The sequence below is a fragment of the Oryctolagus cuniculus genome, chromosome 7, assembly GCF_051225735.1.
Source record: "Oryctolagus cuniculus isolate XC-2025 breed Fujian yellow rabbit chromosome 7, ASM5122573v1, whole genome shotgun sequence".
In the NCBI taxonomy this organism is placed as follows: Eukaryota; Metazoa; Chordata; class Mammalia; order Lagomorpha; family Leporidae; genus Oryctolagus; species Oryctolagus cuniculus.
Genome location: NC_142873.1, coordinates 50,605,653 through 50,632,118, shown reverse-complemented (window position 1 = coordinate 50,632,118; position 26,466 = coordinate 50,605,653). Strand labels below are relative to the sequence as shown.

The 26,466-nt window shown below is 47.3% G+C and overlaps 2 protein-coding genes across 14 annotated transcripts in view; one reads left to right on the top strand and one right to left on the bottom strand.

Moving 5' to 3' along the window:
- Positions 1-25,021, bottom strand: part of FMO5 (flavin containing dimethylaniline monoxygenase 5) — a 59,672-nt gene extending 34,651 nt beyond the window's left edge. Inside the window, exons 1-5 of one of the 5 annotated variants that reach the window (XM_051856023.3) lie at positions 24,884-25,021; positions 14,057-14,260; positions 13,021-13,229; positions 9,579-9,795; positions 3,578-3,756 (exon numbers count right to left, since the gene is read on the bottom strand). In XM_051856023.3, the coding sequence (XP_051711983.2) occupies positions 3,578-3,712 (135 nt within the window). In that variant the 5' untranslated portion in view covers positions 3,713-3,756; positions 9,579-9,795; positions 13,021-13,229; positions 14,057-14,260; positions 24,884-25,021. 5 annotated transcript variants of the gene reach the window in all.
- CHD1L (chromodomain helicase DNA binding protein 1 like) overlaps positions 1-26,466 on the top strand; it is a 136,224-nt gene that overhangs the window by 34,698 nt on the left and 75,060 nt on the right. For 4 of the 9 annotated variants that reach the window (XM_089300070.1, XM_089300075.1, XM_051858745.3 and 1 more), the window contains exon 1: positions 24,127-24,307. The exons of 1 other annotated variant lie outside the window; for it this stretch is intronic. In XM_089300070.1, coding sequence (XP_089156196.1) covers positions 24,199-24,307 — 109 coding nt within the window. In that variant the 5' untranslated portion in view covers positions 24,127-24,198. Of the gene's footprint in view, positions 1-24,126; positions 24,308-26,466 lie in introns of those variants that run through there. 4 more of the 9 variants (XM_089300078.1, XM_089300079.1, XM_070077786.2 and 1 more) reach the window with 3 other exon arrangements.

Genomic DNA, 26,466 nt, shown 5'->3' with positions numbered 1-26,466 from the left:
TGAACATACCAGGAACCTGCTACGTGCAGACATCATATCTGGCTCTGGAAATAAAATATTGAATCACACAGGTGACATCTGTCTTAACAGAGGTCACAGCACTATGTTAAAAACACAGCTCATTTGTTTTCAAGGCACAAATTTATAAGGTGTTGAAATTTTTGACAAGAAGATAATCAGAAAGAAAAATAAGGTGCAGTGGGTTAAGCCTCCGCGTGCAGTACCAGCATCCCATATGGGTGCTGGTTCAAGTCCTGGCAGCTCCACTTCTGATCTAGCTCCCTGTTAATGTGCCTGGAAAAGCAGCAGAAGATGGCCCAAGTACTTGGGCTCCTGCACCCAAATGCAAGACCCAGATGAGGCTCCTGGCTTTTGGCTTCACCCTGGCCCAGTTCTGGCTGTTGTGGCCATTTGGGGAAGGAACCATTGGATGGAAGATCTCTCTGCATATCTCTCTCTCTGTAACTCTGCCTTTCAAAAAAATAAATCTTTAAAAAAAATAAAAGAAAATCCAAGTCAAGTCTTTAGCAGAGAATAAATTTATACTATTTTGGAGAGGAAAAAAAGAAAAAGAAAAGCTCCAGAAACCTGATAATTAGGCAGGATGATGTACACCCTTCCAACCTCCTCCCATCTTCAACTGATTTCATGCCAGTTCAGTAACTGCCAAACCTGCTAGGCTACTTGGCGGAGACACCAAATGTGCAGGAACCACTGTAGGCATATTGAATCACAAGTGGCTTGAAATTCTGTGCTGATGACACTGTAATAAGTCACTGCCATCATCATTTATTTACAGAAATCTAGAGAGGCATAATGATTTGCCCAAGGTTACACAGCTTGTAGATGACAGACCTAGGATTGCAAATCCAGGACTGTACTCTTTTTTTTTTTTTTTTTTTTTTTTTTTTTTTTTTTGACAGGCAGAGTGAAAGTGAGAGAGAGAGAAAGGTCTTCCTTTTCCGTTGGTTCACCCACCAATGGCCGGCGCACCGCACTGATCTGAAGCCAGGAGCCAGGTGCACTTCCTAGTCTCCGATGTGGGTGCAGAGCCCAAGCACTTGGGCCATCCTCCACTGCCCTCCCGGGCCACAGCAGAGAGCTGGACTGGAAGAGGAGCAACTGGGACAGAACCTGGCGCCCCGACCGGGACTAGAACCTGTGGTGCCGGCGCCACAGGCAGAGAATTAGCCTGTTGAGCCCGGTGCCAGCCAAGGACTGTACTCTTAACCTCTACTCTACATTGCGGCTGGATTTCAAGGGTAGAATCTCTCCTGATACTGAAACTAATTAACATGCGGTTCAGCCTTTGGCCAATACTGATCATGATAAACCATAGGAGTCTACTACAGGGATCTGAATAAAGACTATTGTCAAATAGTCCCAAAACAGAGTCCCAGATGCAAAAAGACTGTGCTTCTGTTAAATTAAAGAATACTACAGGGGCTGGTGCTGTGGCATAATTGGTAAAGCCACTGTCTGTAGTGCTAGCATCCCGTAAGGACACCAATTCGAGTCCCAGCTGCTCCACTTCTGATCCAGCTCTCTGCTATGGTCTGGGAAAGCACTGGACGATGGCCCAATTCCTTGTGCTCCTGTGCCCACATAGGAGACCTAGAAGAAGCTCCTGGCTTCACATTGGCACAGCTCCGGCCATTGCGGCCAATTGGAGAGTGAACGAGCGGATGGGAGATATCTCTCTCTGTGTAACTCTTTCAAACAAATAAATATATATTTTTTAAATACTACTATATAGGGGCCGGCACTGTGGCATAGCCAGTTAAGCCCCGCTGTGATGCTGGCATCCTATGTGAGATGCTCCATTTCTGATCCAGTTCTGCTAACGTGCCTGGGAAAGCAGTGGAAGCTGTCCCAGGTGTTTGGGCCCCTGCACCCACGTGGGTGACCCAGATGAAGCTCCTGGCTTCACTCTGGCCCAGCCTTAGCTGTTGCTGCCATTCGGGTAGTAAACCAGCGGATGGAAGACCTCTCTCTCTAACTGCTTTTTAAATAAATAGATAACCTTTTTTTTTTTTTTTTAAAGAATACTATAGAGCCACTTTTAAGTAGCCAATCAACAGTTAGTATTAATGAAAATGAAATCGCATCTGAGACACCTCGATACAATTCAGTGGTTGAGAAAAATCAGCTTTTAAGCAAGCCCAATGCATGCCAATTTGGAGGACAATAAAGGTGATTATATTCTTTGGCATTTAAAAGCTTAACTAGGGGCTGGTGTTGTATTGTAGCAGGTAAAGCCATCGCCTGAGATGCCAGCATCCCATATGGGTGCCAGTTTGTGTCCTGATTGCTACACTTCCAATCCATCTTTCTGTGTCCAGTTTTCCGCTAATAGCATGGGAAAAGCAGCAGAAGATGGCCCAACTGTTTGGACCCTTGGCACCCATATCGGAGACCCAGATGAAGCTCCTGGTTTCAGCATGACTCAGCCCTGGCCGTTGCCACCCCTTGGGGAATGAACCAGCGGATGGAAGATCTGTCTGTCTGTCTCTTTTTTTTGACAGGCAGAGTGGACAGTGAGAGAGAGAGAGACAGAGAGAAAGGTCTTCCTTTGCCGTTGGTTCACCCTCCAATGGCCGCTGCGGCCGGTGCACCGCGCTGATTCGAAGCCGGGAGCCAGGTACTTATGCTGGTCTCCCATGGGGTGCAGGGCCCAAGCACTTGGGCCATCCTGCACTGCACTCCCTGGCCACAGCAGAGAGCTGGCCTGGAAGAGAGGCAACCGGGACAGAATCCGGCGCCCCGACCGGGACTAGAACCCCGTGTGCCGGTGCTGCAGGCGGGGGATTAGCCTAGTGAGCCGTGGCGCCGGACTGTCTCTTTTCCCCTGTCTCTGGAACTTTGCCTTTCAAATAAAATCTTTTTTTAAAAAATAAGTTAACTATCATATAAATAGCTTATCTTTTAATACTATTAGAGAGTTCCAGGGCTGGATATGTTTATCAAAACAATTAAATTTTATGACTGAGTATATGCAAGGCCAAAAAAAAAAAAAAAATCCAGTTACAGGTGTCCTCTGCCCCCTTTCAGAGAGAGAGGACACTGGACTGGACTTCTCGAGGGGAAAGTTCAAAACAAGGCTTCCAGACTTTATATTCTACTAGAGGACTAAGCCTGTCAAAGAAGTACTTAAGATGAACAGGAGTGTGTGTGTGTGTGTGTGTGTGTGTGTGTGTGAGATGAACAGACAAGCCATGTTAGAGAAAATTGAAAAGGGAAATTGGCCAGGCAATTCCTGCACACTGGCCTCTTACTGACACAGATGGGAAGCAGCCACTCTGAATGACCCAGCCCCTGTTTGCCAGTGTTTGTTACTTTGTTATTCCTAGTTTGTTCTCTTCTGCATAGCAGCAAAACTCAATGGCAATCAGGAGAGAAGCAGAGAGTGCCCATTTTGCTGCAGTCTAGGGAAAGAGGAACCTGCAAGAAACCCGAGGGGTGGCTTTGAGAAGACGTCTGTCTACAGGCTGAGTTCGGGCAAGGTGCACTCGCGTCGGCCCAGCACACTCCCTGACACCGGGGGCATTCTCCCGCTCCTCGCTGCAGGGAGGTGTACCTGGAACCTCCACAGACCTCCGATGTCGTCGGTCCTTTCGAAGCAGACGGGCTCCAAGCCCTCTTCCAGGCAGCACTTGATGCAAGCCAGCCCGCTCGCTCCCGCCCCAATCACCGCCACTCTTTTCCCGGCCATGGTCTCCCGGCAGCGTCGCCTGTCTTGCGTGGAAGTCACTAGTCCTAAAGAAAAACAGCAAAAGAAGGAGAGCATGCATCAACCCACACGCTTCAAGGACGACCTCGGCCAAGGCATCCACTTGGAGGCCACAGGGAGAGGAGCCTCCCAGGAAGCCCGACCCGGCGGTCCCGCGGCAGCCGCCCCGCCTGGGATCGGACGGCCGAGCGCCCGCGCGGAGCCCAGCTCGGGAGGCGGCGCCGCGCCGCGCACTGGCCCTCACCGCCTGCGCGAAGCTCCGCGATGTCCCGCCGCTGCGAGCCGCCGGATGCTGTGACTGCGAGCTGCGATCGGGGAAATACAAGCAACCTAGCACAGACTACAGCCCGGGCGCGCGGGGCGGGGCTTCCCGCTCCACCGCCTCTCGGCCAACGGCCCGCCCATCCTCGCTTTTTTCACAGGAATAAAACCTTAGGGCAGAAGTGACAGGCGCAAAGTCGCCGATTCTCCGCCGCTGCGGCCCGCAAGCTGACCGACCGTCGTCCGACACAGCGCGGCGCCCCGGCTGCATCCCGCCCGCCGCCCCGCGTCCGCCGAGGACTTCCTGGGTTGTGCCTTAAAGTGGTAAACAAGCCTGGCTCCAAGTGCTTAGGGATGTTAGGACAGGTGACAGCGAAGGGCCTACACCCCAGGTTGAACTGGGCCGGATGCTGGGGAACAGCGAGGAATGCGCTGTTTCCTGCTTGCGGGAGTTCAACAGTTTACTGGAAGAGAAAGAAACACAGACAGATTGCAGGAACAGAAGCATGCCTCTTCTCTGCCACAATATCCGCTTCTAAAATGCAAACAAGATATTCTAATAGAAAACCTCGTAGGATGGCCAGTGTAGCAGATGTTGGACTCCACACACTGGGTCAGTGTTCTATTTTGAGAGATGGCAGGTGCTGTACAGGGCACAGGTTGCGACTCTGCCAGGCGATGTTCCGCATTCATGTTCTACCACTGCCTGCGTCAACTCTTCTCAAGCGGGTTCCGTGCCAGCCAGTGCCAGGCCTGGGTTTCGACAAAGTGGTCAATGGTCAGTTTTTTATCAGGGCTTACGTTGTAAGGTTCAAAAAGCTTCTTGCAAATCAATCCCTGTAATCATCTCAACAACCCCATGAGATTAAGCACTATGATCATCCTGAGTTTGCATTTGGAAAATACAGGCACAGAGAAGCTAAGTAACCTACTGAAGCTCACACAGTGAGCAGGTGGAAAGGAAGGAATGCAATCCGGGCAGTCTGTTCCTACATCGATCACTACACACACTGCTCCTGCATCCTGGTAGTTTGACTAAGTTGGCCACAACTCTCATCTTCCATTTCTCTTCTCTCCGTTGCACCCCTTTTCTCTTTGTCTAGGCTCATGTATTGGTCAGTGTTTTAGTGGAACTGCCCTTAGCGTCCCTTATTGTGACTACCCTAAGAGACATGTAAAGATGAATGTGTGAGGGGAACAGGTGTGTTGCTGGCCCTGCAGTTGACACACCAGTCAGGAGGTCCACATCCCACATCAGAGTGCTTGGGTTTGAGTCCAAGCCCTGCCTCCCAAATCCATCTTCCTGCTATTATGTACCCTGGGAGGCAACAAGCGACAGCTCAAGAAATGGGGCCCCTGCCACCCCTAGGAGAGGCCCAGGCTGAGTTTCTGGCTTCTTGCTTTAAGGCTGGCCCCTCCTGGCTATTGCTGGCATTTACGGAGTGAACCAGAAGATGGGAAATCCCTCTGTGTTTCAAATAAAAATAAATGAATTAAAAATAGGTCTTTAGCTTGGGGAATCGTTTAACTCTATCAGAAAGATTTCTGCCCCATGTAAGATTTGAATTCCATGAAATTATAGTAAACACACACAGTGGAGAACACGTGGCAGCAACATCTCCCAGTGGGAGAATGAAAGGAAGGAGACTCTAGGATAAAAATACATTTTCCTCCCCAGGAAAAAATAAAGTTTTTACTAGTTGATTAGTTTGTCAAAGGCATTATTTATCAAAGCATCACTAATCTCTCAATAACCACGGCAAGATGACTTAATTACATAGTTCTTCTTAAAAAGAAAGAAATGTGTCGCTTAGTTTTGCTCTGGATTTTCTTTTCACTTTACTTCAAAAATTTACTTAGTGTCCTCTGAGATTGCAGAATAGAATGCCTTCTGTCACCACATAGGTTTCCTTCTGTCTAGTACTGCTTTCTCATGGGAAGAAAATCGAAGGTTCTTTTGTGTGCATGTGTGTGTGTGCGTGTGTCTGTATGCAGTTATCTAAAAGTCTCTCCTTTTAGATTTCAGAAACATGATCTTATTCTACTCCTCCCCAAGACCTGTAGCAGCAGAAGGGCCCAAGGATCAGTCACCCTGCTTCCATTATACCATGGTGTAGTGGATGTTGGAGTCTCTGAACCCTAGGAGCCACATCTGAATCAGAGAGAGAGATGATGGCACATCACCCAGAGACATGGAGCTGGGTGAACCGTCTGGATGAGATTTGGGGTTGTCTTCTTTGGGGGAAAGGTGAGGAGACCCAAAGAATACACACAGAATTTTAGCAGCTAGAAGGATGGCAGACACAGATGGGGCTGCCCACATAGGAACTGCATTTCCCAGTTCTCCCTGCAGCCACGCACAGCCGTATGACAGCGTTCTCACTGTGGACAGTTTCTGTTAACCTGCTGAAAGGGGAAGGTCTTGTCCCGGCCTTGCTGCCTTTCTTCCTTCCAGGAGCCTGGAATGTGGATTAGCAGAGGGCCTTTGGGAGCTTGTAGGTCACCACCAGATTCCATCCCTAAAGACTAGGTGTTCTAAATGGATTCTGCCCATCTTGGACTTTACATGAGACACAACTGCTACTTTGGACTTTGTATAGTCACTTATTGACAGCAATTTAGCAGCCCTAGTCCTTAATCTCTGGACCTGCAACTATTTAAAATTTATATATTTATCTGAGAGGCAGAGTTACAGAGAGAGAGAGAGAAATGTTTTCCATCCACTGGTTTACTCCCCAAATGGCCACCATGACTGGGGCTGGGCCAGGCTGAGCCAGGAGCCAGGACCTTCTTCCTAGTCTCCCACGCAGGTGCAGAGGTCCATGTACTTGGGCCATCTTCTACTGCTTTTCCAGGTATGTTAGCAGGGAGCCGGATCAGAAGTAGAGCAACCTCCACCTAGTGGCGCCAGCACACCGGGTTCTAGTCCCGGTCAGGGTGCCGGATTCTGTCCCGGCTGCCCCTCTTCCAGGCCAGCTCTCCGCTATGGCCCAGGAGTGCAGTGGAGGATGGCCAAGGTCCTTGGGCCCTGCACCTGCGTGGGAGACCAGGATAAGCACCTGGCTCTTGCCTTCGGATCAGTGTGGTGCGCCGGCTGCGGCGGCCATTGGAGGGTGAACCAACGGCAAAGGAAGACCTTTCTCTCTCTCTCTCACTGTCCACTCTGCCTGTCCAAAAAAAAAAAAAAAAAAAAAAGTAGAGCAACTGGGACTGGAATCGGTGCCCATGTATGATGCTTGGGTCAGAGGCAGAGGCTTTACCCACTATGCCACAGCGCCGCCCCCCCTGAGGGGTTTTTGATGCCTCTACTCAGATACTATACTATTTCCTAAATCTTTCTCTTAAATCTAAATTTTGCCTTTTTCCTTTGAAGGCCATTTCTTTGAAGATGGTATTATAAGATAGAATGGGTTGGGAGCTGTCGCTATGGTGTAGTGGGTAAAGCCACCGCCTGCAGAGCCCGCATCCTATATGGGGGCCGGTTTGAGTCCTGGCTGCTCCACTTCTGATCCAGCTCTCTGCTATGGCTTGGGAAAGCAGTAGAAGATGGCCCAAGTCCTTGGGCCCCTGCACCCATGTGGGAGACCTAGAAGAAGCTCCCAGCTTCTAGCTTCGGATCGGCACAGCTCGGGCGGTTGCAGCCAATTGGAAAGTGAACTAGCAGATGGAAGACACCTCCCCACCCTCGCCGCCTCTCCTCTCTTTGTGTAACTCTGACTTTCAAATAAATAAATAAATAAATAAATAAATAAATCTTTAAAAAATAGAAAGGGTTGGATTTTGTTTGAAGGAGAGCTGCCAAGCACTAAATCATGACAGGAGTGAGAAGTGTATTTTGCTGAATTAACATTTGGAGGGGTGTTGGTCTTGATAGTGAAGATTTAATCAGTCGATTCTGATTAGTGCATGAGTCACTTACAGCACAGCATCTGTTCTATGCCTGCTGCATGCTAGGCACTTTGATAGGCAGAGAAGAGGGAGGGGAAATTTGTATCCAAAGCTAAAGAGATAAATCATAGATGCTGTGGTAGGCTGAAAACATAGCTGCCAGATATCCATGTCTGAATCCACACAATCTGTGAGATTTATTTTATCTGACAAAAGGGACTTTGCAGATGTGATGAAGTTAAGATTTTGAGATAGAGAGATTATCCTGGATTATCTGAGTGGGCCCAGGGTAATTGCAAGGATCCTTGTAAGATAAAAGGTGAGGTGGCCCAGCCTGGCCATTGAGTGAGGGCATTTGGAGGGGGAACCAGCATATGAGAGCTGTGTGTGTGTGTGTGTGTGTGTATGTCTTATATGCCTTGCATATAAATTAATTAATAATAAAATTAAAATACAGGCATAAAAAAAGAGGAAAGGTGAGGAAGATTTGACGGTAGAGATTGAAGCCAGGTGAACAACTGAAGCGAGATGCTTTGCTGCTGGCGTTGAAGATGGAAGAAGAGTCTAGGAGCCAAAGAATGCAGCCCTAGCAGGTGGAAAATGCCAAAAATGAAACCAGCTTCTCCCCAGAGGCTCTGGAGGGATTAGAGGGCTGCAGATGGTGATTCTGACCCAGAGAAATTTGCTTTGGACTTTTGATCTCCCAAAATGTAAGGGAATAAACTTGCATGGGTTAAAATCTCTAAGTGTGTGGTAATTTATTACAGCAGCCATAGGTAATTACCTCAGACATGGTAAGCACTCACAGCAGATGGGGTTGTAGGGGTTTGTTGGACAGCAAGCCACTCTCTGGGGCACCTCCCAGCAGTCCGCTGACTTGGCTGGCATCCTGAGTCAGGCAGCCCTGCTCACACAACACGGGGCAGAGGAAAGATGCCGCTCTTCGTGAGTTTCAAGGACAACTGGAGACAGAAAGTACACCCCTGATAAGACTTAAAAACATCATTTTTTAAAAAAGGAGGAAAATCCCCTATAAAGTAATGGTTTTGTGACTTTTTAAAAAGATTTATTTATTTATTTATTTGAGAGGGAGAGTTACAGAGAGAGAGAGATCCTCCACCTGCTGGTTCTCTCCACAAATGGCCACAATGGCCAGAACTGTGCCGATCCAAAGCCAGGAGCTTCTTCCAGGTTTCCCACATGGGTGCAGGAACCCAAGCACTTGGGCCATCTTCTACTGCTTTCCTAGGCTATAGCAGAGAGCTGGATCAGAAGAGGAGCAGCCAGAACACAAAGTGGTGCCCATATGGATGTCAGCACCGCAGGAGTAGGCTACTATGCCAGCGCTGGCCCCAATTTTGTGACTTTTTAAAAATTTCCTTTATGTCAGTGAAGTTGAACATCTTTTAATTTTTTTACTTTTACTTCATATATCCCTTAGGTACTTTTCTGCTGGAATATGATCTTTTTACTTGTTTTTATTGAACTCTTTGTTTAGTAGAGCCACTAAGCTTCTGATTATTATGTAAGTTAAAATATTTATCTCAAAGAAAGATCAGTTTTTAAAAACTCAGTGTGAATCAATGACAGAATATTGAAATATTTTTTCCTATATAAACAATATATTCCAGTCAAGGTACCAGAAAACTAATAAAAACACATTTACTCTTTAAAATAGCACAAAAGAGAATCAGCTTACATCAGAATCCAGGATGTTTAGAGAAGGCAGGTTTTGTGGCGATGGCTCCAACTGATTCACATAGAGATGAATCCTCACATCCAGAGTCTCTGGGCACTTGTCCCTCACTCCTTCTTCGGGCAAGGGGTCCTTCTGTGCTGTGGACACCACAGACAGGAGACGTGGCTAGCGTGGAGGCAGTGGAGGGATTCTCATGTGTTTTAGCGGCAGAATGACCCTGATGATGGAGGCAGAGCAGAAGCGCTGTCATGAACTTCACTTGTGCATTTCGCCATCCCATGCTGTCTTCAGAGGTGGACATGTTTCTCCCATGAGAGGCCAGAGCCATGCCATGACAGGCTTCTCACAAGACAAAGGAACTGGCTAGGCCCAAGATGCACCTGGTACAAGAAGAGGAAACCTGACACTGGGCAGTCCTTGGTCCAGCAGGACCAGGTAGGGGCAACCAATAAGATGGGCCGTCCTTGGTCCTGCAGGGCCAGGGGAAGGAAGGAATGTGGACGTAATACTTGTTTTCCTGGGAACTATAAAAACCCCAGGAACAAAGAAAAGGGGGTCTTGGTCACCCAGCACTCTGTTGCACGGGAGGCCAGGGCCCCAGCATGCTGGACCTACAAATAATGTCCCTTTGTTCTTTGCATTTTGGTGAGTCTCGCTGGTTCTTTCCATCTGGGCAATCTGGAAAAAAACATTCCTTTCTATTGCCATACCTTAGTTTTGCTTGTTTCAGAACTTCATATAAATAGAATTATATAGTATATACTCCCTGTGCTTGGAATTGTTATACAATTTAATGTTTTCAAACCTTATCCAAGTAGTTACGTATGTGGGTACTGGGAAAGTTCTTGGAAAATGAAATTAAAAGATAAGTTTACTATGGTACAAAATCTTTTGAAATTTATGTATTGAGTTTTTTATTTTTTAAATATTTTATTTATTTTATTTAAGAATTAGAGTTACAGACAGTGAGAGGGAGAGACAGAGAGAAAGGTCTTCCTTCTGTTGGTTCATCCCTAGATGGCCACAATGGCTGGAGCTGCGCCAATCCAAAGCCAGGAGCCAGGCATTTCTTGCTGGTCTCCCATGTGGGTGCAGGGGCCCAAGGACTTGGGCTATCTTCTATTGCTATCCTAGGCCATGGCAGAGAACTAGACTGGAAGAGGGGCAGCCGGGACTAGAACCAGTGCCCATATGGGATGCCGGCGCCGCAGGCAGAGGATAAACCTACAGTGCCATGGCACCAGCCCTGTGTAGTGTTTTCATAATGTGCATTTGCCAGGAGCTTTTTGAAGACCTCTCATGTATACAATTTTAATGAATTTTTGCACCAAAACAAACTTTTAATTCTGTTTTCCTCAAAGTTTAAAAGTACCTTTGTATAGTAGTTTGTTCCTTTTTATTATATGAATACAACAATTTGCTAGCCATTTTCATGTAGATGAACATTTGAGCTATACATACTTTTGGGTATTTTAAGTAATGTGTTTTATTATTGTTATGTCTTTTTCTATGAACCCATGCTCTCATTTCTCTCAGGTACCTAATAGTACAATTGCTGGATAATAAAGTAGGTATTTGATTAACTTTTTGAAACTGTCAAAAATTTCTCCAAATTGATGTACCATTTTAGACTCCCATCAGCAAAACATAAAATTTTCAGGAGTTCCAAATCCTCTCAACAAGTAGTATTGTCAACCATTTTTGTGGGTACGTAGTGTATGTCCCTGTATTTTTAATTGGGATTTCCCTAATGACTAATGATGTTGAATCTATTTTCACTTGTTTTCTTGCTCATTTGTATAGCTTTTTTATGAAGTGTTTATGCTAATCTTTTGCCTTCTCCTTTTTTTTTTTTTTTTTTTTTTTTTTTTTTTGACAGGCAGAGTGGACAGTGAGAGAGAGAGACAGAGAGAAAGGTCTTCCTTTGCCGTTGGTTCACCCTCCAATGGCCGCCGCGGCTGGCGCGCTGCGGCCGGCGCACCGCGCTGATCCGATGGCAGGAGCCAGGAGCCAGGTGCTTTTCCTGGTCTCCCATGGGGTGCAGGGCCCAAGCACCTGGGCCATCCTCCACTGCACTCCCTGGCCACAGCAGAGAGCTGGCCTGGAAGAGGGGCAACCGGGACAGAATCCAGCGCCCCGACCGGGACTAGAACCCGGTGTGCCGGCGCCGCAAGGCGGAGGATTAGCCTAGTGAGCCGCGGCGCCGGCTGCCTTCTCCTTTTTAAAGGCTCAGTTGTCTACCCATTACTGAGTTTAATATTTTTTATGTAATCTGGTTCTAAATTTTGCAAATACATGCATGAGTATTGTGAATATTTTTTTCCCAAGCAGTGAGCTAGCTTTTTACATTTTAATTATCCTTTCATGAGTAAAGTTTTAAATGATATTGAAGTTTACTTTACCAGCTTTTCCTTTTATGGTTAGTGCCTTTTAATGGTCCTACTTAAGAAATTTTCTACCAATGCATCTCAAGGATCTAGAAAAATAATAGCAAACCAAACCCAAAACTAGTAGGAGAAAAAAAATAATTAAAATTAGAGAAGAAATCAACAAAATTAAAACAAAAAAAATACAAAAGATCAGCAAAACGAAGAGCTGGTTTTTTTGAAAAAAAAAAAAAGAACAAAATCGACACACCATTGGCCCAAATTTTAAAAAAAAGCAACAAAAGGAGAGAGAAGACCCAAATCAATAAAATTAGAGATGAAAAAAAATGTAACAACAGACACCACAGAAATAAAAAGAATCATCAGAAATTACTATAAAGAGCTGCATGCGAGCCGGCGCCGCAGTTCACTAGGCTAATCCTCCGCCTTGCGTCGCCGGCACACCGGGTTCTAGCCCCGGTCGGGGCGCCGGATTCTGTCCTGGTTGCCCCTCTTCCAGGCCAGCTCTCTGCGATGGCCAGGGAGTGCGGTGGGGGATGGCCCAAGTGCTTGGGCCCTGCACCCCATGGGAGACCAGAATAAGTACCTGGCTCCTGCCTTCGGATCAGCGCGGTGCGCCGGCCGCAGCGGCCATTGGAGGGTGAACCAACGGCAAAAGGAAGACCTTTCTCTCTGTGTCTCTCTCACTGTCCACTCTGCCTGTCAAAAATAAATAAATAAATAAAATAAAAAACATTGCCTTAAAAAAAAAAGAGCTGTATGCCAACAAACTGGAAAACCTATAAGAAATGGATAGATTCCTGGGCACATACAACCTAGTTAAATTAAGCCATGAAGACATAGAAAACTTAAACAGCCACATTACCAAGACGGATATTAGTCATAAAGACCCTCCCAACAAAGAAAAGCCCAGGAGGGCTTTACTGCCGAATTCTTTTTTTTTTTTTTCCTTAAAGGTTGATTTATTTATTTGAAAGTCAGAGTTACACAGAGATAGGAGAGAGAGAGAGAGAGAGAGAGAGAGAGAGAGAGAGGTCTTCCATCTGCTGACTCACTCTCTGATTTGGCCGCAACAGCCACAGCTGAGCTGAACCAAAGCCAGGAGCCAGGGGCTTCTTTCAGGTCTCCCACATGGTGCAGGGGCCCGAGGACTTGGGCCATCTTCTACTGCTTTCCCAGGCCATAGCAGAAAGCTGGATCAGAAGTGGAGCAGCCAGAACTCGAACCGGTAAGAGAAATAATGGTCTTTCATCATTGCATATATCTAAGATAAGACATATAAAAACATATAAATATTTTGTTCTACGTGCCATTTACTAGTGTACCTGATGCAGGTCATTTTTACTCCTTTTCCCAAAGCAACATGTTTATATTCTCAGTAAGGAAACTACCTTCAACTTCCTAGGTTCACAAGCCATTCTAATAATGTAGCATCTGCCAATTGTTTGAACTTGGTTGAGAAATTTGAGATTTTTTTTTTTTTTTTTGGACAGGCAGAGTTAGACAGTGTGTGTGTGTGAGAGAGAAAAGTCTTCCTTCCATTGGTTCACCCCCCAAATGGCCGCTTTGGCCAGCGCACTGCGCCGATCCAAAGCCAGGAACCAGGTGTTTCCTCCTGGTCTCCCATGCGGGTGCAGGGCCCAAGGACCTGAGCCATCCTCCACTGCCTTCCTGGGCCACCTCAGTGTGTGGAAGAGGAGCAACCGGGACAGAATCTGGCACCCCAACCGGGACTAGAACCCGGGGTGCCAGCGCCGCAGGCAGAAGATTAGCCAAGTGAGCCCCGGCACTGGCCCTGTCTTTTCTGATCTCTTGGTCCCCATATGAGGACCTAACAAGACTTTATCTTGGGACACACGAGAAGTAGCTGCTGTTGTAGCATGGTCTACAAACGTGATTTTATTTGTCTCCCCCAGCTCCAACTTCCTCCCCTCCTTCCCCATAGCATCCAGGTAACAAGCATCAGACGAGGTCACTCATGCGTGGAATCAGACTTGCTATTAACTGAATGTGGAAGTGGTGTGCTTAGGCCAGCCCATGCAGTTCTGAGAAACAGAGCGAATGAAGCGGAGAGGAGGGACTTGGCTTTACCTTCCTGCACTGCTGCTGACTGTGGCTTCTCATCTGCAGAGGATCTGTTCCGTTCTTGCTTCAGGGAGATGATCATTAAATGTCAGCTCTGACACTGAGGTCCACGAGGAAAAGGAGGAACAGGACTAGAGGCCCAGGCAGGTGTTTATCCATAAATAGCTCCTGGGCAATATAGTCCTAAGTGTCTGGATTGCTGCCTGTTACCTAACAACAGGATAATTTTTTTTTTTTCAAAAAAAAAAAAAAAAAGGATTTATTTATTTGAAAGACAGTGTGACAGGGAGAAGGAGAGACGACAGAGAGGTGGATGTTCCATCCATTGGTTCACTCCCCAGATAGCTGCACAGGCCAGAGCTGGTCTATGCTGAAGCCAGGAGCCTGAAACTTTATATGGGTCTCCCCACGTGGGTGGCAGCGAGCCAGGCACTTAGACAACCTTCCTCTGCTTTCCTATGTGCACTAGCAGGAGGACAGTTCTTTTTTAAGATTTATTTATTTATTTAAAAGCAGAGTTACGGAGAGAGAGAGAGAGAGAGAGAGAGAGGAAGAGACAGAAATAGAGATATCTTCCATCTGCTGGTTCACTCCCCAAATGGCCGCAACAGCTGGAGCTGGGCAGGTCCCACATGGGTGCAGGAGCCCAAGTGCCAGGACCATCTTCTTCTGCTTTCCCAAGTTTCCAATATTAGGGAGCTGGATTGAAGTGGAGCAGTCAGGATTTGAACTGGTGCCTATATGGGATGCTATTGTCACAGGTGGAGGCTTTACCTACTACGCCACAACACTGACCCCAAGGGAGACAGATCTTAAGTGGCAGCAACTTAACCAGCTGCACTACAACATTGGCCCTAACAGGATACTGTTGTCATCCCATATGAGTGTCAGTTCAAGTCCCAGCTGCTCCACTTCCGATCCAGCTCCCTACTACTGGGCTTGGGAAAACAGGGGGAAATGACCCAAGTGCTTGGGTTCCTGTGCCCACGTGGGAGACAGGGATGGAGTTCCAGGCTCCTGGCTTCAGCCTGGCTCAGCCTGGCCATTGAGGTGATTTGAGGAGTGAGCCAGTGGGTGGAAGATCTCTCCCTCTCTCCCTCTCTCTGTCACTCTGCTTTTCAAGTAAAATAAATAAATCTTAAAAAACAAAAAAAGAAATTACCTTTCCTCATACAAATACTTGTGAAAGAAACCAGGTATGCGGGAGCTACAATTGGACAACTGCCCGCCATTTTACCTAATTTTCCTGTGGCAATGCTTTTTGAGATTGCAGAACTAGGAAGTGGTATTACTTCTTAGGGCTGTTTTCCTTCCCTAATCCTTGTGACACTGGGGATTTATCATCTATTAACACAGACCCAGTTTTTTTTTAACCTACAGATTATTCTAGTTCAAAGTAAGTTTAAGGTCTCTTGCTTTTAAAAAAAATTTCCTCAACAAACAAATTTGACTCTTTTAGCTTGTAAGTGAATTTACTGACACTCTCATTCTACTTTTAATTTATCAGCTCACAAGAAAATCCCTGTTTAATTTCTAAACCAAACTACAATTAAGATGTGAATAGGAAATTGAATTCAGATCAACTCAAGATACTTAGCTGTCATTACTGATAAATGTGTACTAATATTTACTGATATTCCTGTTACTACACTTATATTAAAAGGTTATATAATTTTCCCAATTATATATTTATTATTTTATTTATTTATTTGAAAGAGTTAAAGAGAGAGAAGGAGAGACAGAGATAACTTCCATCAGCTGGCCTACTAACCACATGGCCACAATGACCAGGGCTGAGCCAGGCTGAAGCTAGGAGCGAGGAGCTTTATTTGGGCCTCTCACATGGGTACAGGGGCCCAAGCACTTGGGACATCTTCTGCTGCTTTTCCCAGGCCATTAGACCGGCGCATGTATATGATACCCGTGTTCCAGGCAGTGGCTTTACCCGCTATGCCACAAGGCTGGTCTCCCAATTATATCTTGTAAACTGACTTCTATATATATTCTTGTAGTGTCAGGGTATATAGAAGTACTCAAAATCAAACTGAGTGGCTTATATCAAAGAGATGCAGGAACCAAAGCTGGAATAATTTGAGCAATGAAAGAAATAGCCTAGTATTAGATTTTAACATAAAATATAAAAATACTCATAAGTCTCTGCTGTTATAAGTGATTGAATTCATAAATGGGGTGAAATAGACCCATCTCCCAAACAGAAGAATTCCAAGTAATTTACGTAATAACTGCACTAGAGAAACCTCATAGGCACTCCCTGAGCCGAGTGATCAGATTAACATGAACATTAACGTGAACAGTGGTAAGTCTTGTTGGTAGTACGCAACAGGTATGCTCCTTTTTCAAACTTAAGACCCAGGCTTTGTGGCTTTAAGGTCTATGATGGCTTTGGGTTCTCGTCAACTAGAGAGGGAGCGGTGACGGGAGTTCTTATGATTGGAGTCCCTGGTAAGGAGATCACTCAATCTAAAGAAGGCTATGCGCCATCATGAGAAATAGCTGGGCAGGTTTTATAATTGAGGGAGCCTACTCCTGATATGGAAATAAGTCAGAAAAGTGAGATTCCGGAGTCGGCAAGGTCAAAGCTTTCCAGGGCTAGCCAGGTGAATTACACAAACGTTACACTGTGGGATGGGGAAACTGAACAGTGGACTTCCCGGTGACTAATCTGATGGCACGGCATAGCCACCAAAGAGCATTCAACTGAAAATGTAAACAAGCCCTGTTCTGTCAATCAAGGGTCCTGTGGGCAAACCTTGTGCTCTGTTGCCTATCACTTCTGAACTGTGTCCTCACCGAGGTGCTTGATCACATTGCAGTGTTATGGCCTTGTTCTTGTTTTCGTATTCAAAAGAAGTAGCAATTTTCTGGAGTGATTGGGCAAGAGTCCTGGGAAGTAAACTCACTTGGTTGCAACAGTGAAATGCATATTTTCCTGGGTATTTTTCTCCCTGCCTTTCTAGTTCTAAATTTATTATGTGTTGTTTGATGTAAAAAATGTATAGTTACCTCAAAAGTCAAAGTACAGTTTTTCCATTCTTGTGAGAAGTAAGACTAAATCTCTTTCAGCCCAGAGCAATGATTTTTTTTCCCCACTCTAGGGCACTGACCTAAAAGTTCAAAGTTCCAAGTTCAAGTACTCAAGAAGAGGTCTCTATAAATTTTCACCAGAGTCACAGCTTTTAGCCAACCTCCACAGCCAACTCTCTGGAGGCTGGCAGCTAGTGTCCTGCTGTTGCCCCATGGAGCAAGGACACAGGGACAGTTAATATAACCTGTCTGCCATCTGTGCTCCATCATACTTGTTTTAGTAGGGCTTGCAGATCCTAAGACCCACCAATGGTGTCATTTGGTTGCCATTAATCTTATCAGGTTGCTGTTGCCAGAGGATTTCCCTTTCTTGGAAGAAATAAAGCAATTAATATAAACATCATAATCACATAAGAGTAACGGGGGCAGACATTGTGATGCAGTGGGTTGTGTTGTTTGTTTTGACACTTGCATCCCATATTTCAACTCTGCTTTGAGTTCTGCCTGCTCTGCTTCTGATCCAGCTCCATGTTAATGCATCCTGGAAAGTGGCAGGAGATGGTCTGAGAACTTGGGCCTCTGCCACCCATGTGGGAGACCCGGATGGAGTTCCTGGCTCCTGACTTTGGCCTGACTCAGACCCAGGCATTGCCACCATTTGGGGAGTGAAGCAGTGCATAGGTCTCTCTGTCTCTCGCTCTCTCTCTCTCTCTCTCTCTCTGCCTTTCAAATAAATTAATACATCTTAAAAAAAGAGGAAGAAGAAGGAATGTAGAAGGAGTTGGCACTCGATTTTATTCTGGCAGCTGACTCACTAGAAAACCTAGGGAGTCCCTTAATCTTTCTGTCCCTTAGTTTGCTCACCTGTGAAGTGGCCTCTTTGTACCTTAAGGTCTTAGATTTTAGAATTGCTTCTCAGACACCCCAGCTATACATTCAACAGTACTGAGTTCACACTGTGGGCCAGGCCTGTTCTAGGATGTATCCTACATATCCTAAAGATGAACTCATTGTCTTTCCTTCCTCAAACCAGCTTTTATATCCTACATTCCATATCTTAATAGTGGCATCAACATCTATCCAGTGACCCACAGCAGAAATCCCTGGGAGTCAGCCTCCACTTTCCCCTCCCTCTCAGCCCTCCATCCAATCAATGGCCAAGTTCCCCCAAGTCCCCTCACCATGGTTCCCCCCTAATCCTGTCTCAGTGTCTTTGCAGTTGTGCTTTCTCTGCTCCTGGTTTCACAAAGCTGGCTTCTCACCACTCAGGTATTTTTTTTTTAAGATTTATTTATTTATTTGAAAGTCAGAGTTACACAGAGATGGAAAGGCAGAGAGGAGAGGCAGAGAGAGAGAGAGGTCTTCCATCTGATGATTCACTCCCCAAATGGCCACAACGGCCAGAGCTGTGCCGATCCGAAGCTAGGAGCCAGAAGCTTCTTCCAGGTCTCTCACATGGGTGCAGGGGACCAAGGCAGAGAGCTGGATTGGAAGTGGAGCAGCCGGGTCTCAAACCAGCGCCCATATGGGATACCAGCACTTCAGGCCAGGGCGTTAACCCACTGCACCACAGTGCTGGCCCCTTAGGGCTTAGCTCCAAGGTTACTTTTAAGTGGCACCCTTTTTTAACCCAGAGCTTCCTCCATCCCACACTCAATCCCATTCATTTCCCTTTTTTTTTTTTTTTTTTTTTTTAGTGCTATACTACCTGATAACTTAAATTCAATTCTCTAACTCTTCTGCATTGCACCCAATACACAGCACATAGGTTGGTCTCAGGACCATAAACCTCAAGGGGCCCTTGCTGCTGCTTGGCAGTCTACCACGTTTCTCCACTCTGCAATACTGCAGTTTTCAAACTTTGTCTCCTCAAGCTTGCAAAAACACCCTTCTCCCTCTTCTAGTTCATCTAATGACCTTGTTCCTTATTTCACTCCGACAATGGCAAGAATCAGGAGAGGTCTCCCCTGTGCTGTCACCACCAAATCTGTCGTCAGACTATGCCTTCAACTTGATCCAGTGGGTGAAGTGTGTGTCAACCCCTTAGCTCCAAGGGCATCAAATTCTGCCTCCTCTTACAGCAAAACTCTTTAAAGAGGTGGGAGACAGTCTGTATGCACCTTCTCTCTGCCTGTTTTTCTTAATCCACTCCAGTTGGGCTTTTTACTGCTCCAATATAAAAAACTCATTCTTGGGGCTGGTGTAGAGGCACAGCAGGTTAAAGCAGCCTCGCACTAGAGTCCCAGCTGCTCTGCTTCTGTACCTGCTAATGTACCTGGGAAGGCAGCAAAAGATGGTGCAGTACTTGGGCCTCTGCCACCCACTTGGGAGACTCCTGCTGGAGTTCCAAGCTCCTTAGCTTTGTCCTGGCCCAGCCCCGGCTTTTGTGGCCATCTGGGGAGTGAACCAGTGGATGGAAGATCTCTCTCTCTCTCTGTCTCTCCCTCTCTCTGTAACTCTGCTTTGCAAATTAATAAATCTTTAAACAAACAAAAACCCCTCATTTTTGTCAAGGTGATCAAGCAACATCGTACTGCCCAATCCAGTGGTATGTCTTTAACCCATCTTCATTCCACCCGTCAGTCACATTGGACACGCTGATCACTCCTGTTTCTTGGAAAATCTTCATTTGGCCTCAGGGATACCATGTTCTTCCTGTCTAAATGGTTGGTGTCTTAATCTCCTCTGCTGCTTTCTCTTTGTCTTTTTGACTTCTAAATATTAGTTGCTTAAGGCTTGGTCTCCTTTCTAGTTCCAGTCATCCCCCAGGGGATCTCACCCAGGATCTCAGGGCTTAAGTACCATCCGAAAATGACTTCCATATTTACATAGTTCCAACCTCTCGCCTGAACTTCAGACTAGTGCAATCCAAGGACCTACTCAGAATTTCTATTTAGAAAGCAAACATTTGGTTTAGGGGTTAAGAAGCCAGTTAAGACACTGGCATCCCATACTGGAGTTCCTCGGTTTGAACCTGGCTCCGGCTCTGGTTCCTGATTTCAGCTTCCTGTAAATGCAGGCCTGGGAGCCAGCGGTGATGACTGGAGTTAACTGGGTTCTGGCCACTGTTACATGGGGCCTGGACTGAATTCTGAACTCTGCTTCAGCCCAGCCCACTCCTGACCATTTCAGGCATTTAGAGAGTGACCAGCTGATGGGAGTAGGCGCTCTCAAATTTATAAAAAAAAAAAAAAATTCAAAATCCCTGGTACTAGTCAGACATCAGTAGTATTAAAAAAAATACAAACTCCACTTGGATTTTAAATATTATGTCTTATTCACCAAACATGAATTCTTTTTTCTAAGAATCTCTTTTTTTCTTAAATCTTTTTTGCTTGTTTTTCCTTGCACTTCTGTTTGAATTTTAAAAAGTTTTAAATATATACATAACTTAAAAATTTTTATGAAATGGTAATTTTACATGTTCTTGGGACACAGTGTGTTAATTCCAATACATGTTCTGTAACGACTGGATCAGGGTAATTGGTATATCCATCACCTCAAACATTTATTATTTCTTTGTGATGAGATCAAAATCCTCTCGACTGGCTATTTTGAAAAATGCACTTAATTATTGTCAACTACAGCTATCTCTTCCATCCAACTATACCCCTGTACCCATTATCTATCCCTTATCTACCCCCTTCCCTTCCTAGCCCCTGGCAAGCAAGCACTGTTCTACTCTCTACTCCCATGAGATCGAATTTTTATCTTTCACATGAGGTGGCTTCAAAATGTTTGTGGAACATTTACATCACCTTTTAATTCCATTTTCCATGAACTTTTTTAACCCCTCTTGTGTAAATGAGAACATGTCTTTCTGTGCCTAATTTATTTTGCTTAATGTCTTCCAGACTCATTTATGTTGCTGTGAATGATAGGATTTCTTTCTTTTTTATGGCTGAATAATATTCCATTTTGTGTATGTATCACATTTTCTGTTATCCATTTATCCACTGATGGACACCTAAGTTGGTTCCATATCTTGGCTAACATGAATACAGCTGCAATCAACATGGGAGTATAGATATCTCTTTGATTTTCTAATTTTTTCCTTTGAACATATAACAAATAATGGAATTGCTGAATCATATGGTAGTTCTCTCTCTAGTTTTTGGAGCAACTATGCTGTTTTCCATAATGGCTGTATTAATTTACAGTCTCACCAAGAGTGACTGAGAGCTCCCCTAACTCCACAAACACACCAGCACAAAAATGTTTCCCAAACCTCCTGCTTCTCCATCTTTCACCCCCCGTATGTCAGTTCTATTCTACCACATACTCAAATCCTGAAATCATAGGCTCTACATTTTTTTAAAAAATTTGTATTTGCTTATTTGAGAGGTAGAGTTGTAGACAGAGAGAGGAAGAGACAGAGAGAAAGGTCTGCCATCTACTGGTTCACTCCCCAAATAGCCGCAACAGCTGGAGTTGGGCTGATCTAAGACAGGAGTCAGGAGCTTCTTCTGGGTCTCTTATGTGGTAGCAGGGGCCCAAGCACCTGGGCCATCTTCTATTGTTTTCCCAGGCCATTCGCAGAGAGCTGGATCAGAAGAGGGGCAGCTGGGACATGAACCAGTGCCCATATGGGATGCTGGTGCCCCAGGCAGAGGCTTAGCCTGCCACACCACAGCACTGGATCACCAGGCTCTACCTGTCTAATATGTCTTCTTATAGAGCCACTGCCACTATGCTGGCCTCCAAACCATCAATTCTTGCTCCGACTATTCCAAGAGTCTCTTAACTGGTCTTCCTGGTTCTAGCCTGCACTTCTAGACTCTTTTCATACAGCATGCAGAACAAAAGTTGGTATCTATGTTGCCTCACTGGCACACTTGAAGTTTACATACAAGACCCAGTAAGTCTACTCAGCTTATAGATGGGACCCTATATCTGTTATCCTGTTAAGTTAAAAAAATAATAAGCACCCTTTGGTTTAAGTGGCAGGCAACCGCTGTTGCTGCTTTATTGGACAAATCTACCAGGGATTCCTGGAGGGGAGGACCTAAGAAAAAACTTGGAGACCAGAATGCAAAACCCATGAGCAGAAGCGGGATACACAGCAGACTCATAGAATGGCAGATGTCCTAAACAGCACTCTGGCCTGAGAATCAGCCCTTAAGGCATTCGGATCTGGCTGAAGAGCCCAGGAGAGTATTTTAGGCATGGAAAGCCAAGACACTCTGGCAAAACAAACAAACAAACAAAAAAACTAAACTAAATGAAAGCTCTCTGCGAGTGAGATCCCAGTGGAAAGAATGGGCCATCAAAGGAGGTATCTTTCTCTGAAGGGAGGAGTGAACTTCCACTTTGACTATAACCTTGTCTAAATAAGATTGAAGTCGGCGAACTCAAAAGGCTTCCATAGACTCGGAAACTCATGACAAGAGCCTAGGGAGATTACTGACACCATAAAAAAGAGTGTCAAATTGTTAAGTCAACAACAGGAGTCACTGTGCACTTACTCCTCATGTAGGATCTCTGTCCTTAATGTGTTGTTCAATGTGAATTAATGCTATAACTAGTACTCAAACAGTATTTTACACTTTATGTTCTGTGTGGGTGCAAACTGTTGAAATCTTTACTTAATATATACTAAATCGATCTTCTGTATATAAAGAGAATCGAAAATGAATCTTGATGTGAATGGAATGGGAGAGGGAGCGGGAGATGGGAGAGTTGCGAGTGGGAAGAAAGTTATGGGGGGGGAAGCCATTGTAATCTATAAGCTGTACCTTGGAAATTTATATTTACTAAATAAAAGTTAAAAAAAAAATGGCAGCCACATAGGACAGAGGCACTTTAGAGAAGCCACTGAAGAATAAATCTAAGGTTCTGAGGGAAAACTCGAGTGGGAAAGCTGCAGTATGAAATCAAGGTAGCTCCATTATGTGACAGTTTTATTTATGTCTTAGCATTGAGCAGTAACTTAATTTTACTGCCCATCTCCCCGTTTAAGCCCCATGAGATTAGCAGTCTAGCTCCAGTGTCATAAAGAGTGTTTTGTGGGGGCAGGTGCTGTGGCGCAATGGGTTAATGCCCTGGCCTGAAGCGCTAGCATCTCATATGGGTGGTTCTAGTCCTGGCTGCTCCTCTTCCCATCCAGCTCTCTGCTGTGGCCTGGGAAAGCAGCAGAAGATGGCCCAAGTCCTTGGGCCCCTGCACCTGCATGGGAGACCTGGAAGAAGCTCCTGGCTTCGGATTGGCGCAGCTCTGGCCATTGTGGCCATCTGGGGAATGAACCAGCAGATGCAAGACCACTGTCTCTCTCTCTGCTTCTTCTCTCTTTGTAACTCTTTCAAATAAATAAATAAATCTTAAAAAAAAAAAGAGTGTTTTGTGGGGGTGATGCGGTGAGTTAAGCCACCACCTGTGATACTGGCATTCCATGTGGGTGCTGGATCCAGTCCCACCTGCTCCACTTCCAATCCAGCTCCCTGCTAACGAACCTGGGAGAGCAGCATTAGATGGCGCAAGCACTAGGGTCCCTGCCACCCATGTGAGAGACCAGGATGGAGTCTTTGTCGCCATCTGGGGAGTGAACTAGCAGATGGAAGATCTGTCCTTCCCTCTCCCTCTCTCTGTGCGGTGACTCCTAACCTAACACATTGCTCTACTCTGACTTGCTCCCCAAAACGCATTGCAGCAATGACATCTTTCACGATTTGGATTTACTGCAATGCTGCAGCTCCTAATTGTGGCTTTCAGCTAACAGGGAATTAGGAAGGGGATTTAGGGGGCCTAAACCACTCATACAAACTCAGCTGAGCACACGGGGCTATGCAACGTTGCTGTGAAACGCTGGAGGGCAGAGCTCGGGTCTTACTGAATTCCGCACTCCCCAGAGCCCAGCCGAGTCTCTGAGCATGACAGTCGGCGCGAGCTCATGTTGACCCCTAGGTGGGCATTCTGGGCAGACAGTGGCCTTACACGCGCATAGGCACACCAGAAGCACACTGATTTCCTCACGGAGCCCCTAGGAGTAACTCGGTCCAGAATTTCGCGCAGAGCGCGCCCCCTGGCGGCGGCGGCGGGCGGCTCGGCACCCCGCGCGCCGAGAAGGAAAAGCGCGCAGCGCGGCGGGCGGAGCGTCTCGCAGCCTGATGGAGGGCAACAAACCCGGCTTCCTGCTGGCCCTCCAGACCCAGGGCAGAGCCGAGCCGGTGCGCACGCGGGTGCAGGAGCAGGACTTACAACAGTGGGGCCTGACAGGTGAGTAGGCTCCGGGAGAACGTGCGCACGGGTGAGACAACCCGGAGGGCCTGGCCGCGGGCGGGCGCGACGCGGGTGCGGGCTGCTCACCCGGCGGCGCCAGGGCCTTCTTTCTCTCGGCAGTGCGGCCGGACGGACAGGAAGCCACGTCCGGGCCCGTGGCCCCTGCAGGCTGGCGCGCGGCGCTAGCGCACGCGGGGAGAGTGAGGTCGCGGACCCGGAACGAGGCCCCGCGTCCGGCCCCAGGACCCCGCGGGGAGGGAAACTTGGGCCGGGCGGAGAGGCGGCGGCCGCCCCTGGCGCTTCCGAAGTGTGGCCGGGCAGCTTCCGCTCGGGCGGGCTCCGAGGTCAGGCCCGGGGGGTTCCGGGGAACCGTCGGAACTCGCCGCCCGGCCTCAGGGGGCGGCTCGGCCTCCTGCGCACGCGCAGTTACCGGACGGGGCGGCCCCGGTGCTTGCACCCCCAGTCCCTCGCGCCGAGCGTGCGCGTCCCCACCCAGGCCACGGGTTCGAGTCCCTCCGCGCCGCCCGCGGGCCCCCACAGTCCGGGGGAGCGGGCCGCCGGCCCTTTCCTCACCCGCTCTTCGGGGTCGTGGGCCGCGGCCGCCGCGCGCCCCCGGGGTCGCCCGCCGCAGAGTCCCCGACGCGCCCGCGATTCTGGACGCGCATTTCCTGAGCGAGGTTTTGTGGCTCCAGGAAGGACGCGGAAGGCGCTGCGATGTGTGGCGCTCAGAAGGAGGCTGTGTGTGTGTGTGTTTGTGTGTGTGTGTGTGTGTTGCGGGAAAGCGAGCCGCGCGGGGTGCGGGCTTGGTCGGTGACGCCGCCGGCGGGGAGCCGCAGACTGGCAGTGGGGGAAAGAGGCGGAGAAAGCCGGTGTGGGCACGGAGTCCCTGCTGAATACGGGCCTTTTTCTGGCTGGCAGACTCGGCGGGCATTCGGAGAAACTCTCCTCTGTGTCTTGGTTGAATTCGTTCTGGGTTGTTTTTCCTTCTGATCCCAGAAGCGGCGCACCCGGGATGGTAGCCTCTGCACACAGAACGCGAATCAGCAGTCCTCTTAACACGTCCGCTGGCCTGTCTTTGCTCCACGTGTATATGTAACCCCCCCCCCTTTTTTTTGAGGAGGGGGACAATGCAAAAATGGTGTTTTGTGTACAGACTTTTTGGAAATCTTTATTTGCTGCCTTGTCATTTAGTCATCTTCAACATCATTTGTGATGGTTACAGAAAGTTTCAGTACGTGGATATACTTTAGTGACAGGCAGAGAGGGAGACAGAGAAAGAAAGATCTTCCTTCCATTGGTTCACTCCCCAAATGGCTGCTACGGCCGGCGTACCGCACTGATCCGCACTGATCCGAAGCCAGGAGCCAGGTACTTCTGGTCTCCCATGGGGTGCAGGGCCCAAGCACCTGGGCCATCCTCCACTGCACTCCCTGGCCACAGCAGAGAGCTGGCCTGGAAGAGGGGCAACCGGGACTAGAACCTGGTGTGCCGGCGCCTCAAGGCGGAGCATTAGCCTAGTGAGCAGCAGCGCCTGCTGCCAGCTACTCTTACTTGTTTAGATTCTTTCTAAAATGTAACACTAATACATCTCCTTGTAGCCAAGTGTTTGTCAAAGCCCTGGATTTTTATTTCCCGAAAGGCAGCAATTGTAGAAGAGTATGCAAACGTTTTGCTCATGTCAGCATACTCTCACGACCCTAGCGTTTCTTGATTTGAGATGTAATGCTCTCATCACTTGCTAGTATCGATGGACATTTGGATATTCATCTTTGGCTTCTAAGGGGGAACCTAAAGTCCTTTTTCACTGCTTGTCATCTGCCTGAGACACGGGCAAGAGAATCTGCATCCTAGAGGTTAAAACCGAAGGGATACCTCTCCCAGCTCCTCTCCAGTTCTGTTGTGCAGATAACTGCAATTGGAAGGCTGAAGTGAGGCCACAGGCAGTGTGGGAGGGGCTTGCGTGTTCTGCTTTTTCTGGACTGCTCCCTCCTGGGGCAGTGTGGGAGGGGCTTGCGTATTCTGCTTTTTCTTGACTGCTCCCTCCTGGGCAGCACGAGGGGCATCTGTTTTGCTGGCGAGTGTTGAGCCGAGGTGGTGGGTTCCTGGGGTGAAGGTGCAGTGGCCTCCTGGTTGGGTCCTGGCTTCCTGGCTGGTTC